The sequence below is a fragment of the Echinops telfairi genome, unplaced genomic scaffold, assembly GCF_000313985.2.
Source record: "Echinops telfairi isolate 266 unplaced genomic scaffold, ASM31398v2 ScPeMD7_7424;HRSCAF=8462, whole genome shotgun sequence".
NCBI lineage: Eukaryota > Metazoa > Chordata > Mammalia > Afrosoricida > Tenrecidae > Echinops > Echinops telfairi.
In genome coordinates, this window is record NW_022111324.1 from 81,417,347 (window position 1) to 81,435,258 (window position 17,912).

Consider the following 17,912-nt stretch of genomic DNA (forward strand, 5'->3'; position numbering starts at 1 on the left):
ACTTGATTAACAGTCTGACCTGGTAGAATGAACACAAAGTGCACTACAAGTTGACATTTTTGTCTGTTCAGGAAGTTGATGGACATCTAGAACGAGGTTTATCTACCAACATTTCACCTTTTTTGAAGTGAGAAAACCACTTGTACACTTGAGTTTTTCCCACAACGTAATGCCACTGTGTGGGTGCATTAATTCAGAGTAAGTTGCTTGATGTGTGTCTAGTGGGAAAAATGCGTACTATGTAAACTCCAAATAGTGGAGCTTTTCACTGTGGTTGTTTTTTTTTTTTTGGGGGGGGGGGATGGAACCCCTCATATACCACCAGACAGTAGAAGTTGGCATCTTGAATTTACTGGTGCTGAGAAAACAAGAAGTCTTCTGTTGCCATGTTCAGGTCTAGTATCTGCTTCCTGGAACCTACCTCCACCATTGTTGCTTTTGGGAAAGATAAAGAGTAGTTTAATAATAATATTTTAATGCTGTATCTGCTAGATAAATATGTAACTTTATCTTCAGCACAAAATACATCCTTTTCTAAGAATACCCAGATAATGCTTGAAATTTGCCATGTTTTAAGCCATAATGGGTGCCCTTAATGCCCATCAGCTGAAAATGACTCGTCTAAAAACTTAAAAATATAGAGCACAAGGAAAATTGTTATTCAATATGAATGAAAATGGAAATGTTTGCCAAAATTTGTGTGACACAACTAAAGCAGTATCTAAAGATTCATTGGAATCTTTTAAAACCATAATGAGACCCCTTTTCTCACCTACTCTTGTGGTTAGCTGCTGTTGAGTCAATCTGGTTCAATAACATGAAACTGTTCCCAGATCTCACAGTCTCACAATCATGACTATGCTTGAGCCCATTGTTACAGCATGGTGTCTGTCTATCTTGTTCAGGGGTTTTCTCTTTTGTGCTAATCCTTTACTTTAGGAAGCATAATGTTCTTCTCTAGGGATTGGTTCCACCTAACGATATAGCTGAAGTCTGTGAGAAAATCTTGCCATATGCCCTTCTAAAAAGCAATCTGACTTCATTTTTTCCAATACTAATTTGTTGGTTCTTCTAAGACTGATATTTTTTAATATCATTTACCGACACCATCATCCATAGGCATCAATTCTTTTTCAGTCTTCCTTACTCACCGCCTGGATTTTACATGCATATGAGTCAGAATTGACTCAGTGACACTGAGTTTCTTGGATTTTGGATGAGACTGTTGAAAATACCATGGCTTACGTTGGGTGCACCTTAGTCTTTAAAGTGACATCCGTTTTCTTTGGCACTTTAAGGAGATCTTTTACAGAAGATTTGTCCAATGTAATACGCTGTTTCATTTTCTAACTACTGATTTCATGAGTGTTTATTGTGGATCCAAATATCATCCTTGACAATTATAATTTTCTGCCTCCTTTTATCATGATAGTGCTTATTGTGATGATTTTTGTTCTCTTCATGCTGAGACATAGTCCACATTGATGTCTGTGGTCTCACCCAGTAGGATAAAAAAACAAAATCCAAACTCATTGTCAACCCATAGCAACCAAATAACACAAGATAGAACTGCCTGTGCGTTTCTGAGACTATAACTCTGGGAATAGGAAGTCCCATTTTTCTCCCTCGGAGCAGTCTGCTTCTGTAAAGATTCAAAGCCTTGGTAAGCCCTCTGGAACAATCTTAGCCTGATCAGTAGGACCAGTATGAGTCACTTAATGACAGAATTTAATTTTGATAGGTCAGTAGGAGTCTGACTGGACTTGACAGCATTGGGTTTAGTTTTGAGATGTTACCTACCCTTTACTTCCTGTCTTTACCTGCTCACAGATCTGACAGAAAGAATTAAGTCTAGAGTTTGGCAGAACCTTTGGAGATGTATATGAGATTTCAAAGAAACCATGGAAAAATTCTTTTATCTTTAAATTCCATTTTTTCACAAACTTTTTAAAGCCTCTTTATGAGCTGTGGTGCTTATTTCTAGATGTGCTCAGTGTTTGAAATTTTGCTTCAATAGTTTCTCACTTTTTATTTATTTTAGAGAAGTCAATCAAAGTAGATAATTTTCTATGCTACCAAATGCAAGGCAACATTTTTCTATATGAACATTAGATTCAATTTGTCTACTTCATTTTAACTGACAATGTTAAATTTACAGAACTGATAGTCTCTTTGGGATTACAATGTAATTTATAATTTCAAAAGAGTTGGGCAGTTCTCATCAATACTCAGTCTTCCAGTGTTCATTATTAAGTAATTTTTATTTTCTAGCTATTTGTGGTATGTTTTCTGCCATTATATTTTCTGTCTTGTTTTTGGAAAAATGTGAAGCCATTTATTTTTATTTATTTATTGTTTTGAAGCCATTTATTTTTATATAATAATCATTGATATTAATTACCATACTTTCTGTTGCTACCTTACCAAGTAAAGTAACCTTTTTATTTATGATAGATTTCATTTTTCACTATTTTTATACAATTGTTTTCTACCAAAAATGGCATAATTTGGACTGTACACTGACAGTTTCCTCATGACCTTCCTCCCCTTTGAATTTATTGGTTTTTGAGTTTTAGCTCTCTATATGATTGCTCTATTCTGTGCAGTATCTTTCTTCTGCAATGTGGTTTAGGCAGTGATTTCTCCATTCTTCTTTCATCATCTTACATGTCCTAACACTAGATTCAATCAATTCTTAAAATAGCTGTCTGATTTTATTCTTCTCAATTTCCAGTAGCATTTTCACTTTATACCTTTAAACAATTATAATTTCATGATCTTGAGGATACTAGAAGTATTAAGGGTCTCTAGTTTACTATCTCAAAATAATCTTAGAAACAAAGCACCAACAAGTCAGTGTTTCTGTTGATGATGGTGAAAATGAGGTTTATAAAGTTATTTTCACAAAATAACTTTATTTTACTTCGTATGGCCTCCTGAAGCACTGTCTTTTATAGAAATGGGAATCCTGTCAAGTGTTAAGAAGCACCAAAACCCCAAACCAGTTCATTGCTGTTGAGTCGATTTCAACTTATGGAGAGCCAGTAAGACAGAGTAGAATGGCCTGTGTTGTTTCCAAGGCTATAAAGGTTTTTTTTAATTTCTTTTTTTTTTTTTAACATTTTATTAGGGGCTCATACAACTGTTATCCCAATCCATACACACATCAATTGTGTGAAGCGCATCTGTACATTGTTTCTCAAAACATTTTCTCTCCACCTAAACCCCCCGACATTAGGTCCTCATTTTTCCCCTCCCTCCCCACTCCCCCCTCCCTCATGAGCCCTTGATAGTTTATAAATGGGTATTTTGTCATATCTTGCCCTGTCCGACGTCTCCAAGGCTGTAAAGTTTATGGAAGCAGACCCCATGCCTTTCTTCTGAGGGAAACTTGAACCACCAGCCTATAGATCAGCAGCCAAATTCATAACCAGAGGGCAACTTGGGTTTCTTCATAATGATTACAGCTTCGGAAACCCTTGAAGTGGCTTTACATTCTCCTATACTCTTTTTTGCTTCTTTACCTTACTTATACTGACCTCACTTCACAGGATATCCTCTGATCCCTTTTCTTGGAGCTGGCTGTAAAAGAATCAGGAATCAGTCACCTCCCACCAGTAGCTTTACTTCCATGTGTACATATTAGACTCCCCCTTCTCCCACCCTCGGTTTTATAAGGGTTAAAGCTCTTACTTTCTAACCTAAAGGTTGGATATTGGAGTACACCCACAGGAGACTACTAGAGGAAAGGACTAGTGCTCTACATCACCCCCTCCCCCCCAAAAAAAAACCCAAACAAAAAAATAGAAACAATAAACTGCTGGAAACCCTGTGGATCACAATTCTACTCTGACACAAACAGGTTGACCTAATTTAGAGTCACCATAAATAGGAATTGTCTAATTGGTACCTGCTTCTTCCCACCCTTCTGTGTCAGGAATGCTCCTTCTCTGTCTTTTATAAGACTTGGCTTGTACTTTTCTGTTGCACTCCAGTTACCTATTTAGAGATTTCCTATATGAAAATGTTGAAGACGAAACCACCTTTTTGTCATCTTTATTCCCCTCTCCCTGCCCACAGTGAGTAGAATGTCTGGTCTATAGTCTGTTACCAGCATTGAGTCATTTCTGACTCATAGTGACCTTATAGGACAGAGTAGAATTGCCAATTTATGTTTCTGGGGCTGTAAAACTTTATGGGAACAGAAAGCTTCCTCTTTGTCCAATGGAGCAGCTGGTGGATTCCAACTGCTGACCTTGTGGTTAGCAGCTTAGGCCTCCTAGGGTAGTCTGAAGAGCGTATTGTTATTTAAGTGAAATAATGAAGATTTCCATCCTGGATAAATAAGTTTGGTATATAGGGTTTTCCGATACACCAATTTGAGATATTTGCAGGATATTCTTGAAAGATGATTAGATGATAACTAGAAATATAAATCTAGATAGTAGAGAATGAGGATTGAAGCATCATCAAGTATTATTTGGGACTTTTGGGTTAGGACAAGTGATATCAAAAAGGTCTAATAAGCATCCTTGGATAAGATAGTAAAAAAAGTAGGAGAGTGTCAGCAGTATAATACAGTGAGATCAAAGAAGCTGACCATTGAAGAAAGTGTGTTTTATTTGGAAATTAGAAAGTCTTTACTATTCTTTGATAGAATAGTTTCAGTGTAGTAGAATAAAATAGTTTGAAATAGGTGCTCTAAAAGATTTGAGAAGCAAATGAATAATGACTGAATGGAAGTGTAATTCAATACTATTGTTTAAAAATGTAAAAAGTACGTTATAGAGAAATCATGCTTTATGGGGAAGGGGTGTGTTGTCAGTGCCTTTTATGCCAAATAGGTCAGAAGTAGTTTTTGTTTTGATTTTGGATGGAGGAATATCTTGGAAAAGTTTGTTAATTGATATTTGATAACCAGGAGAGTAGAGGCTTGAAGGCAGGAATGAAATATACAATGGAACAAGAGCAAGAAGGGAAGAAAGGAGAGAACTGAGATAAGATTACTAATGATAGTAGTAGCTTTGAAAATGGATTGTTGTTTGCAGTTGTCAATTCTAACTCATAGCAACCCTATATGAAAAGGTCAATATTTGAGATTTACTGCCCTGTTGGATTTCCAAGACTGTAATCTTTATTAGAGTAGATTGCCAGGTCTTCTATTTCTTGGGATGGCTTCCAAACAAGCAAACACCACCGCTACCACCACCAAACTCACTGCCATCAAGTTGATGACAAGTGACATCGACCCTATAGGAGGCAGTAGGTAGAACTGCTCATGTGGGTTTCGGAGACTAACTCTTTATTGGAGTAGAAAGCTCCATCATTCTCCCAACTGAGTGGCTGGTGGTTTCAAATCACTGACATTTCTGTTAGTCCAAAAGATCCAAACACATTTTGAGAAGTCCATCCTAATTCCAAACTATCTGTAGGACAGGATAGAACTGCCCCCTTGAGTTTCCAAGTTTTAAAAGTTTCATAGAAGCATAATGCTACATCATCTTCTGTAAAGAGGAGGATTGGTACACATCACTTACCTTTTGGTTACCAGCTGGGTGCTTAACTACTGTACCACCAGGGTTCTTTTTTAAAAAGTGTTAGGGTTACTCTTTGCTTAGGATCAAATAAAGGAGTAATAATTAATTAAAAGTTGTTATTATTAGTTGCAGTTCAGTTGATTTTGATTCATGGCAACCCAATGTGTTACAGAGTAGAGCTGCTTCTAGGGTTTTCTTGACTGTATTCTTAATGAACTCAGATTCCCAGGCCTTTGTTCATGGGACCACTGGATAAGTTGGGACCACCAGCTTTTAGGTGAACAGTTGAACACAAACTGCGCAACTTTGGGGCCTTAAAAGTAGAAATATTTTAGAATGGAATGGGGAAAATTGAAAAGCCATTAATTGTGAGATGAGGAGTGGAGAGGACAAGAGTGGGGTGAAAGTAGTGGCAGTGGGGTTTGGGACATTTATATGATTGGTAAACATCAGAGCTTGAGAGTGACAGAGAACTAACAGTGTAGATTTGAGGGCTCAGCTGAGATTAAGCTATGGAAGAAAAACAAGTAATAGTAAAAATGCCTAGAGTTTTTTTCATTATAGGAACTAAAGAAGTGTTTGTATTTTTTACTCATTAGAATTAGGTAGGTAGGGAGTTAAGAACCAAGGATGTTTTCTTTACAACTTAAGTACAGTTTCAAAATCAAATCAATACTTAAGGCTGGAAAGATATTTGAGATTTACTGCAAGAAAGTATTTGTTGTTTTGGTTTATTTCTATTAATTTTTTATAATTATTTCCCTATGCAAGTATGTAAAGTATGTAAAATGAAAGCAACAAACAAAAATTGTTAATAATTTATTCTTATTTTGAAACAGTTGCATTTATGGAAAAATAAATAGTAATTCAATACTATTGTTTAAAAATGTAAAAAGAAAAATACGTTATAGAGATTATAAACTATATATTATAAACTCTAGATTATAAACTCTTATTCATTCCTGATTAAAATTTCTCTGTTGGGCTTACTCACATATTTCATACTACTTATCAATAGGTTTGATAATGCAAAAACAACTGTACAGAGATTATTTTCTATAATGTATTTTTGTATGCTAGCAGAAATTTGTAGATAGACATGGTAATGCAGGTTCAGAAGGTAGGCTCACCTTGGGCTCATGATTTTTTTTAGATCAATATTTTTTTGTTAAAACAAAACAATTAAAATAAGAGCATAATTTATATCTCTCATAAAAATGCCTTGGTGGCATAAAAATGTCCTAACTGGAGGGTCAGCAGTACGAAACTCAGTCGCTTCTTGTGAGAGAGATGATGCTTTTTACTCTTGTAAACAATTACTTTAGAAACCCACAAAGGCAGTTCTACTCTGTCCTAGAGGGTCGCCATGAGTCAAAATTGACTTGATGGCAGTGAGTTTAGTTTTGGTTATAAGAAATGCATACATTATAGGAAGCAATAAGGGACAAACTATAACTGAAAATCGGCAACGCTACCAGTTAAGAACCTTCTCTCTACAACTCATTTGTTGTCAGTTACTGCTTAACTTAACGCTGGGTTTTCCTTTTTGCTTTCAGGAAAACCTTTAACTTACGCCCTGGGTGTTGCCTGTCCACAGTTTCCTGGTGGCTCACCGCTTCTGCCTGCTCCAGCCTTGCTCCGGCAGCTTCCAGGCTTCTGGGCTTCAGAGCTTGTTGTGAAAGCTTGCTGCTTTGGCCTGCTACCCCTGCTTCAGGTGTCAAAAGCTTTTAATTAGCCTGCTTCCTCTAAATACTCTAACTAGGCCCTATGTGTCTGCTTAATCTAATCCTAGGGTCTGAAAGGAGAACCATCTTTAGTCATTAATTCCTCTTTAAACTTTTGCATTCTGACTTTTCTGGGATTCATGGAGAATAAATTAAGTTTTAAATTATACTGCATATGCAGGGCTAGTTTTCACTTCATACAGGCACACTGGTGTGGGCATACTGCAGTTGTGTAGCCATTGCCAGTTCTTATTGGCCAATCCCATACTGGACCAATTTTTTCTATTTGCTACTAAATAAATGAATTGTATCTCTATAGAATAGATACATAAAGCTAGTTATTTAGTAAACTCCCAGCACTGCTAGATTGCTAGAGACAGTATAGGAATTTTTTTTCACTTTTAATACTTTGAAAACAAGTTGATTACCAACAGAATACTAATACAGTGATTTCAATACATATCATCATTATTGCTATTAACATATCTATAGATAGCAAAATGATAGGCGTCATGAATGCGAAAGACTGAGAGAACTAGTCAGTTCTTGAAGTAGTAAAGAACACTAGGCTCTGTAATTATATAGCTTGGGTGCATATCCTCATTCTATTACTTACTAATTGTGTGACTGTATGTTCCTTAATTTCTCTAGGCGTTAGTTTACCATTTACTAATGACAATGATATTGTTGTGCTGTTGAGACAGTTTGAACTCATAATAAATAACTCTATGTGACAGAGTACAATTGTCCCACAGGATTTTCTAAGCTGTGGTCACTATGGGATATGAACCCTGGTGGTGCAATAGTTAAGTACTTAATTAACTACTAACCTAAAAGTCAGCAATCTAAACCCAAAAACTGCTCTGCAGGAGAAATATGTGACAACCTGTTGCCTTAAATATTAACAGATTTGGAATTAATTCTCCGGGGCAGTACTACTCTGTTCTACAGAGTCACTATGAGTTGAAATTGACTTAGAGAATGGGTTAATATGTATAGGAGTAGAGTGCCAAGGTTTTGTGGAGATGCTGATAGATTTTATTTCACCAGTCTTTCTGCTGCCCAGGTGTTAACTGTCATGTCAGTAGGGCTCTTGATAATGAAGTAAAAAATTTAAAAGCCATACATTTTTATGAGAACTGCATGATCTGCAATAATGTAATACACCCTTAAGAATATGAAATTCAGAACTTTTATCTTTTTTTCCATAATATCTTATTTTTATTTTAGTTTCACTGTTGAAGGTATACTTGTTGTTGAAAGTATTGTCTTAAAATTTGCTGTGATAAAAAACTTGCTGTGTATAAATACCTATACAGATTACAAACCATTGATCATTTATCCAATAAATTGTTTTGAATACCTATTGATTCCCAAGCACTGGGTGTGCATTAGTAAGCAAATGAGGGGAAAAAAATCCCTGCCTTTATATTCTTATATTCTAATGAGGGAGACAAATAATACAGTAGATCAATAGAGTATAAATGAGAGGTAGCCATGTGGCCCTATGTGGGAAGAGTATGCCAGGCTTAGAGAACAACAAATGCCAAGGCCCAGAGTTGAATTTGAGCAAAGTGTATGGTATGGATGGGGCAGAGGGCACTAGGGGGAAAGTAGTATGAAGTGAGAGAGGTTGGAGGACCTAACATGCTGGCCAATCCTTGGGTGGTGCAAACAGTTTGCACACAGCTGGCAACCAGAAGGCAGGCGGTTCAAACTCATTCAAGGACACTGGGGAAGAACAGGCCTTTTGTGATTTGTTTTTATAAAGATATTAGCCAAGAAAACCCTATGGAGCGGTTTTGCTTTGAAACCATGAATCCGAGCTTACTCAATAACATACACCAACAAGACAATAACAAAGAGTTGGAGAGAGATGGAAAACCATTGGAAGTTTTCGAGCAAAGGGTGTAATGATCTGAGCTACATTTTAAAAAATCAGTGTTGCTGCAGGGGAGGACTAGAAGCAGAGAGCTTAAGTTGCACAATCTAGTCAAGAACTGAAGAGATATGATGAGTTCTGGATATATCAAAAGTAGACTTATAGAAGTAGATTTATAGAACTGCATGACAACTGTTTCTTGGATATTGAAATTCTATTAATATAGTATGGTCATTCTTAAGTTTTAGATTATAGCTATAAATGATACTTAAATTGTATTCAAGAACTTCTATATACATTTATTACATACTGATTATTTCTGTAATGTTTAGAATTTTTTAAACATCATAATACTTTTAATAGGAAGCTTTTAACTACATCTCTATATTCAGTGTTTTTGAAATGTAAGGGTAAGTAAAAGATATTCATGTGTTTATTCCAAGCAAAGCATGTTTAAGCACATCCCTAAGATCAGTGGATAGCTGCAGACAAGTTCTCTTAGTAAAACATGTGTCTTAGTCTCAATAAGATGCCTTCAAAAATGATCCCATCAAAACTGGCTTTGAAGAGAATCTGCTGGGTCAGTTAAAGACAGAAAGGTCAGTTCAAAAGGTTATGATAACTATTTTGGAGGGATCCCAAAAGGGTGATTACCTTGTTAAATTTTTCTCTTAAGGACACATGATCACAGGAACTGACTGGGAAGAAGTTTTAAGCAATTGAGATAAAGAGCAGGAAAGTTGTTCTGAGGAGCACCCCACCCCCTCAATTACTACAGTGAACCTACTCATTGAGAGTAGCAAGGTCTGTCCTCTGAATTTGCTTGGTAAATCTTACTCCAAAAATCGACAGTATATCAAGAAACAATAGCTTCATATTTTTGTTCAATAAAGATATTTATGAATTTGTAGCAATACTATTTAGCTTACCCTCCTAGGTCCTTGTATAATTTTAAATTTATGTTTTTTCTTTATATACTAAATGTGCTTTTCATCTTCATCACATTAAATAAGGGGGGTTATAATGTACTAACCTCTTATATGACTGTTAGCTTTGCTTCTTGAAAATGTAGAACCTGAAGTTAGAGTTCTAGTGGAATCCTCTTTATTTCAAATTCAATGGAAACGAACATGAAATTTACTTATACTGTTATAGAAGAAAAGTAAAATCAATTTTATTCATTAGCTTCATATTCTTTTCTAATCATACTGTCAATTTCATATATTCAAGAATATAATCTGACCTGACTACTCTATTTCACCATACTCCTCAGCATTTCCAAAATTTCTTTAGGCAGATCATGAAACTGATGTAATATAACTTTAAGAAATTTCTTTGCTGGCAAAACATATCCTTCCTGATTACTACACCAATGTGTAGAATGGATTTAATTTGGGCTTTTAGTACTCACACTATAAAACCTCAATAACTAGCATTCATTTCGTGACCAAATAAGGTATAATATCTCATTTGTTCATGCTTCAGGTTTTGTAGGTTCTGTGTAGAAAATGTAGAAAAGCAATTAAAAATAATATCACCGAGAAATACTTGCTTTTCTGATATTCTGGTGCCTATTCTCAGTATGCATACTTTATATATATTAAGGCTCTTGAAAAGTTCATGAAAAATAGAATTCAATGATAGAAATAACTTTATTTCTCAATATAAACTCCATCAAGTTCAAAGCATGCATCCTTAAAGAATTTACTCCAAAACTCAGTGCCATTGAGTCTATCATACCACCAGAGTTTTTAAAAAGTTAGGATCCAGGGAATTTAACTATGTCAATGATGCAGTCATTTTACATTGTTAACTGAATAAAAACAGGATTTTTTAAAACCCTTGAAAGATTTTTTTTTTTAAAGATTAGGAAACAAATAGAAGTCAGAAAGAGCCAAATTAGGACTACTGCCTAATTGTGATTTTCAGTCAAAACTCTTGCAAAGTTCCTTGTTTGATGAGAGGAATGAGGAACATTGTCATGGTGGAGAAGAACTACCTGCTGAGCTCTCGTGAGCGCCTATCTGGGAAAGCTTTGGCTAATTTTCTGAAGACATTCTCATTATAAGCAAGTGTTTTTGTTCCTTGGCCCTGCAGAAAATAAAGAAGCAAAATGTTTTGAGTGCCCCCCAAAACTTGCTATGACATTTGTGCTTTCCATGCCTGTTTGTGCCTTGACTGGACTACTTTCCACCTCTTGCTGGTTATTGCTTTGGTTGTGCTTTGTTTCTAGGATAATACTGCATCTCCTGTTAAAATTATTTGAAGAAATGCTTCAGGATCTTGGTCCTACGTGTTTAAATTTTCCACAGAAAGCTTTGTTCTTGTCTGTAGCTTGACTGGACCTAACAGTTGTGGATGCCATTGAGCAGAAAATTTGCTCAACTTAAATATTTCAGTTAAAACGATGTACGCTGACCCATTGAGATGTCAGTGATACTGTATACTGGCTCTCCTGTTAATTGTGGGTGCTTTTTATTTAGGGCTTAGTTGAAGAGACAAGTTTGTTTCCTCAAAAATTGATGTAGATGGTCTTCTGCTTTGGGCTTTATCTTCAACCTTATCTCATTCATTTAAAAATTAATTATACAAAAAATTAATTATTCATTTGTGAACTACTGGTTATTGTCTCCGCAAACTTGTCATAAAGCATCAGTGACTTTACCATTCATCCACCCAAGATTCACCATAAACTTGATAATTATTTTTGCTCCAATTTTTGCAAAACTCGTTACTCTGATAAGGACTCTTTTCATATTGATGTCTTGTCCTTCTTAGTTCCTCAAACTAGATCCTGTTAATAAATCTTATCATGTTAGTAAAGTTTATATTGTTGTTTAAAAAAAATCCATGCCTAGTTTTCATGATAAGCATTTTTCTGAACTTTTTGGAAGATTCTTTAGTATGTGTGTATAACTAATTCAATAAACTTGAAATTTTTATTTAATATTACACTGTGAACGTTCCCTATTAGTTAATAGCCTTTTCCAAGCAGATGGATAATATATATAGCCAACTTTATATTTTACAATATTTAAGTTATCCTGAATATTCTATTGAAAACCATAGTCTCGTGAGCCATGTAATTTAGTTTTTAGTTACAGGTTGATATTTTCTTAGCACAGTGCCTGATGCATAATAATAATATGCTTTTGGAACACTTACTAAGTACCAGATCATGCTGCAATTACTTTATACTTGTATTAATTATCTTAATTTTAACTAAAATTACATAAAGTCAGTGCTATAAGTAGCCCTGCTATATTGTCCTGAGAACAGAATTATTGAAAGGTTATTTGCCCAGAGATACCAGCTAATGGTAAGAGTCAGGATTCAAGCCCAGGCAGTCCACGCTACTCACCATTCCTCTGAATTTCCACAATAAATTCTGTTTGGATATGTAATAAGTATTTGATATTATTATAATTATTCCTACTGCTAAATTCCATAATCTTGATGTACTTTTGGTTCTGGTATGGTTTTTGGATTGTAGAGGCAGTTTAGTTCGCACAGTGTTTTACATCACACCCCTAATGATGTTTGGAACGGCACTCCACAAACAAATGTGTTAGAATTTTTTCACGGAAGCATGTTTGTATTTACATTGAGTTACCCTTTAAAAAAAAGATGGTTAAAAGCCAAGTGCTGCTGAATGAATTATGGAAAATTTGCTTTTAGAGTGGCAGATAAGGATTGTGGACTTGTATAACACTCTTAGCATATCAAGCTAGCACGTAGAATATACTCACTACTACTACTGTAATCTCTGGATACTTATTTACTCATTTTGTTGTTGTTTGCTGTTGTGAGCCAGTCCTTTGTGATCCAAAGGATTTTTTTAAATTGGTGCATCGTGCAGTGTTGCTGGGAGTATTTTTCTCACCTGATGATCTGCTGAGAAGACACAGGAGTAGTGGAGTGTTTTAGCCACCCTCCCCTAAATCAGAACAAGGGAAGAGTTAGTGATTCCCTTCCTTGTCTCTCAGCCGTCCTAACATGGTGCTCCCAACTGTCTGTCCGTTTGCACTGCAGTTGTACAGCAGTTGACTGCAGAGGCTCCTGGTCTCCAGCCTCACAGGGATTTAGTGAAGCAAGGTTTTAAATTTGTTCTTTTTTCTCCTATGGCCATCTTTCTTTACATTTAATCTCGTTGGGGGAACAATTTAATTGTTATGTCATTTTTCCAGTTATGACCTGATATGAATGAGTACTTAGGCAGCAGCATTTTAATTTCAGTTTGATCCAAACAATTTATTAATGCTCTTGGTGTACACATTTGCTATTAAGATTTCATTCTTTATGTGTTTATGGGTGTTTTTAAAATCTTGATATTTGAGTTTAAACCTGGTCATTGTCCTTAGAAACATACCTTTCAGCTATTTAAAAATTTGTTTTTTACACTTTCATCTCTCTACCTGCATATGAATGTATTACTCATGGCCCTCTTTTGCTCCCCCAGTAATTGGAATCATACCAACTGAATCGTTTTCTTCCTCTTCAGTTGTTCAGTCTCACCTTTATAACATCTCTAACAACATGAATGGCCCTTAGAGATTATAATAAAACTGAAGCGGAAAACTAGAAACATTTTTCAACAGCAAAAATCCATTTGTTAAGATAAGAAAAGGGACTCATTTATTTGTATTTGACAGTTTGAAAATATCTGTAAAGTACAAAATAGAAATAGCTATTCCTGATTTTCTTGGAATGAGCTATATAAAGTTAACAATTAAATATATTAATCATTTCTCTCTAAGAGAGAGTCCGTGTCTGTGTGTTGCACATAGTATGTAACAGTATGTGGTATGAGAAAACACTTTCAATTTCGTAGACATCGCTCAAGGAGCCATGGGAGTACAGTGGGCTGCTAATTGCAATGTGGACACTGGCCATCCCAGGGAGAAAGATGATCTTCTACTCTCATAAAGATCTATCGCCTCAGAAACCCACACGGGCAGTTTTGTTCAGTAGTATAGAATCTGTGTGAGTCGGAGTTGACTTGATGGCAGTGAGTTTGAGTTTTCATATAATTTCATCCCCATGGAGCATATTTTGGTGACTGGCATTCCTTTAGCATCATTTTGGAATTTCACGTGCATTACTTAGCAAGCTCTAGTTCTTTCATGTTGTACTTCTTATCAGTTTCTTAATGATAGTATATGCTGAGTTTAAATATCAGTACAGAAAAGATGTAAAGGAAGAATTGCCATATAATCATTTACTGATAATAGTATTCAAAGACACCATCTTTTGACACATGTTCACTAGTGTGACTTTTTCATCTAACAACATTAATTTAGGATCTTAACATTTGAAAATGCATTGAAATATTTGGTAATCACTGCTTACTTATTTTTTTTTACAGAGAGGAAAAAGAAAATGGATGACTGAAAAGTATATGGTCATATTTTGAAAGTTATACTTTTATCTTTTTTAGGTTGCAGTAGTAAAACTAAAAAATGCAGATAAAGTATTTGCCATGAAAATATTGAATAAATGGGAAATGCTGAAAAGAGCTGAGGTAAGAATTTTTTGTATTTGAATATTTCAATAATATTGTACAAATCTTTTTAGAGAACTAAAAAAGTATATGGAATTAGCAGATTTTTATGTGTTCTTTAGTAAATGTTTATCTGATGGCATGTTTTTAATGCAAAGAAATAAATTCAACAATTCATAATTTGTGATACTAATTTAATTTAGAAGGAATGTTAAATAGGTACCCCTGTCATTTGTGGCTTTTTAAAAATGCATTTTCCCCTGCGAGGCAAGCATCCAGAAACTCACTCTGAGTTACTGCACTCCGTGATATCACCTGGGAAGGTTCTCTCTGGTCATATGAATTTTTTTGTAAAAGCAGTTTTGCTAGAACCTCATTTTTTGTGATGGCCAATTTAAGAGAACAACGTGTGGCTGTGAAATTTGTTTCCTGTTTGGGAAAAATGCTGCAGTAACTGTTGTGATGTTGAACACAGCTTACAAGGACAGTGCTATAGGAAAAACTCAACTATATGAGTAGTTTTCTCATTTCAAAAAAGGCGAAATGTTGATTGATGACAAACCTCGTTCTGGATATCCCTTACCTTCCCCAACAGATGAAAATGCCAACAAAGCTCATTCCCGGGTGCTCAAAGACTGACGACGACCACTGCAGAGACGGGGAAGGTTAGCTCCACTATCTTGGAGCTCGGTGTTCTCTTCTTTGAATTTTACTTTGGTTCTGACTGAGCAGGAAAAAGAGCGTTGAGTGGAAACATGCCTTGATTTGAAAGAACAGCTCCTTAGTGACCCAGACTTTTTTTCCAGGATCCTTACTGGTGAGGAGACATGGTACTATTCTTATGACCCTGATAGCAAACGTCAATCAAGCCAGTGGAAGACACCATTGTCACCCCACCCCAAAAAAGCTCGTCAAGTGAAATCATAGATCAAGACAATATTCATTTGTTTTTTGATGTGAGGGAGATAGTGCATTTGGAGTTCATTCCACCAGGCCAGGCTGTTAATCAAGCTTTCTATTGAGAGGTTCTGAAAAGATTGCATAACAGTGTGCAGCAAAAAGGGCCTGGTTGTGGCAGATGGGGGACTGGCTGGGCAACCACGACAACGCACCTGCTCAGGCAGTTATCTCAGTGCGCCAGATTTGGCCACAAAACAGCATGCCTTTCTTACCCCACTGACCTTACTCTCCTGACCTCGCTCCGTGTGACTTCTTTTTATTTCTGTGAATGAAGACGGACATGAAAGGACAGCGATGTGATGGCATTGAAGAGGTGAGGAAAAAAATGGTGGTGCTGTCAGCCATCCAAACAGATGAGTTTGAAAAATGTTTCCAAGAATGGAATTGCAGATTTGACAAATGTATTAAGTGTAATGGAGAATACTTTGAAGGTGATAAGATGGTTTTATAAAAAAATTTAAATACATAGCTTTGGGAAAAAAATCTGTGTCTTGGGGGTACCCCTCGTATACTAACTTAAAAGTATTTGTGATAGCCAGTTTCTTTTATAGGGATAAATTTTGTAATGGATGCTTTCCTATTGGACATATAGCTAGTTTATTTCATTCATATATATCTATATTCTTCTCTAAGCCAATACAGGAGTTTTAAATATGCCCTTTCAGAATTCTGAAATTCTGAATTTATTACTGATTTTCAGTTACTTTATGCTTAGTTTTATTTAGGAGCTGTGTTAACATTTGACGGTGTAAGAATGTTAGCATTTTTATGTTGGTGCTAGATTGGGGAATAAGTTTTCTAGAGTGATTTGAAAACGTCTAATTGCTAATATTAATATGATTACAACTATCATTACACACAGTGAGGGGCTGGATATGACAGAAAGCTTAGGACCGTTTGGGAAGCAGAGCTTACCAATGTGGAAATATTTCAATATTTTAACAAATAGAAGGGCCTTACTAATGAATAAACTTAGCAAGAGTTATGAGTATCGGTAAAACCCAAAGGAGGATATCCCACAGAAATCTTTCTTTATCTGTCAGTACTTGTAGCCACCTGAAGAGTAACAAGCATATAAGAAAGAACAAATTTTCCCCATGATGATAGATGGAGAGGTAGTGAAAGTAGTAGGGGCTACAGTGGGAGGCAAATGTTTTGAGAATGATGAGGGCAACAAATGTACATATGTGCTTGACACAATGGATGTATGTATTGATTGTGATGAGAATTGTACGAGCCCCCAATAAAATAATTAGAAAAAAAATAATAGAAAAAAAAGAAAGTAAATACTTCATTATTACTTATCAGAAATTTGAAAAACATAACAAAACACAAAGAAGAAATTAATAATCCTTTGCATTTTATCTTCCAGAATCAATAACATTTTTTGTTGGCTTTTGCATTCAGTCTTTTTTCCTGTGCATCTAGTAAAATAAAACAAAAACATCATAAATAAGTGAAATTCAAATATTTTTTTTGGGTAAAATAAGTGATAAACCATTGCTATTGAGTGATTCCAACTCATAGTGACAGAGTAGGACAGAGAGGAACTGTTACCATTTTCAAGCTTGTGAATTTTTGTGGGGGCAGGCAGCCTCATCTTTCTTCTGAGGAGTGCTCTGTGGGCTGAACTGTCAACTTTATAGTCAGCAGCCCAGCACAAAACCCACTGCCCTTAAGACAGATAATAGCACAGTCTTTTTGTTCTATTTTTACTCTTTTGGTGAAGTCTCTTAGTGCACATAATTATCCTATTTGTAGGAAATTACATTTATCCATTTTAGGAGACCCCAGTCATCTATTTTATCTTTTGCTGTATATGTATTATTCATTATTTTTAATAGTGCATTTATGTCCTGATCTAGGCTCCTTTTAAGTTTTCCCCTATTTTCTCATTGATGATTTTTGTAGTTTTAGCTGTTACATTTACATCTTTAGTTCATCTTGAGTTTGTTTTCTCATGTGCAATGCATTATGGGTCCTGTTTCATTTTTCTGCAGATGGAAATTCAGTTTTGCCAGTACCATTTATTGAAAAGATTTTCTTCCTCATTCAATGTTCCTTGACCCTTTGTTAAAAATCAGTGGTTTGCAGGTGGATAGGTTTATATTTGTGTTCTCAGTTCTGTTCCACTGGTCACTGTAGCTTTCATTGTACCAGTACCAGGGTAATTTGGCATCTGTGGCTATATAATGGGATTTTAATGTTGGGAAGTGAGGAGCTTCCTACTTTGTTCTTCTTATTTAGTAGTGCTTTGCTTATCCTAGGAATCCTTCCTTTCCAGATAAAATTGGTGATCCATTTTTCTG

The 17,912-nt window shown here is 35.5% G+C and overlaps 1 protein-coding gene across 4 annotated transcripts in view; it reads left to right on the forward strand.

The window, feature by feature from the left end:
- The window catches only part of CDC42BPA (CDC42 binding protein kinase alpha), a 303,883-nt gene that overhangs the window by 68,560 nt on the left and 217,411 nt on the right, over positions 1-17,912 (forward strand). For all 4 annotated transcript variants that reach the window (XM_045297994.1, XM_030887740.2, XM_004699965.3 and 1 more), the window contains exon 3: positions 14,581-14,664. In XM_045297994.1, coding sequence (XP_045153929.1) covers positions 14,581-14,664 — 84 coding nt within the window. The remainder of the gene's footprint in view (positions 1-14,580; positions 14,665-17,912) is intronic.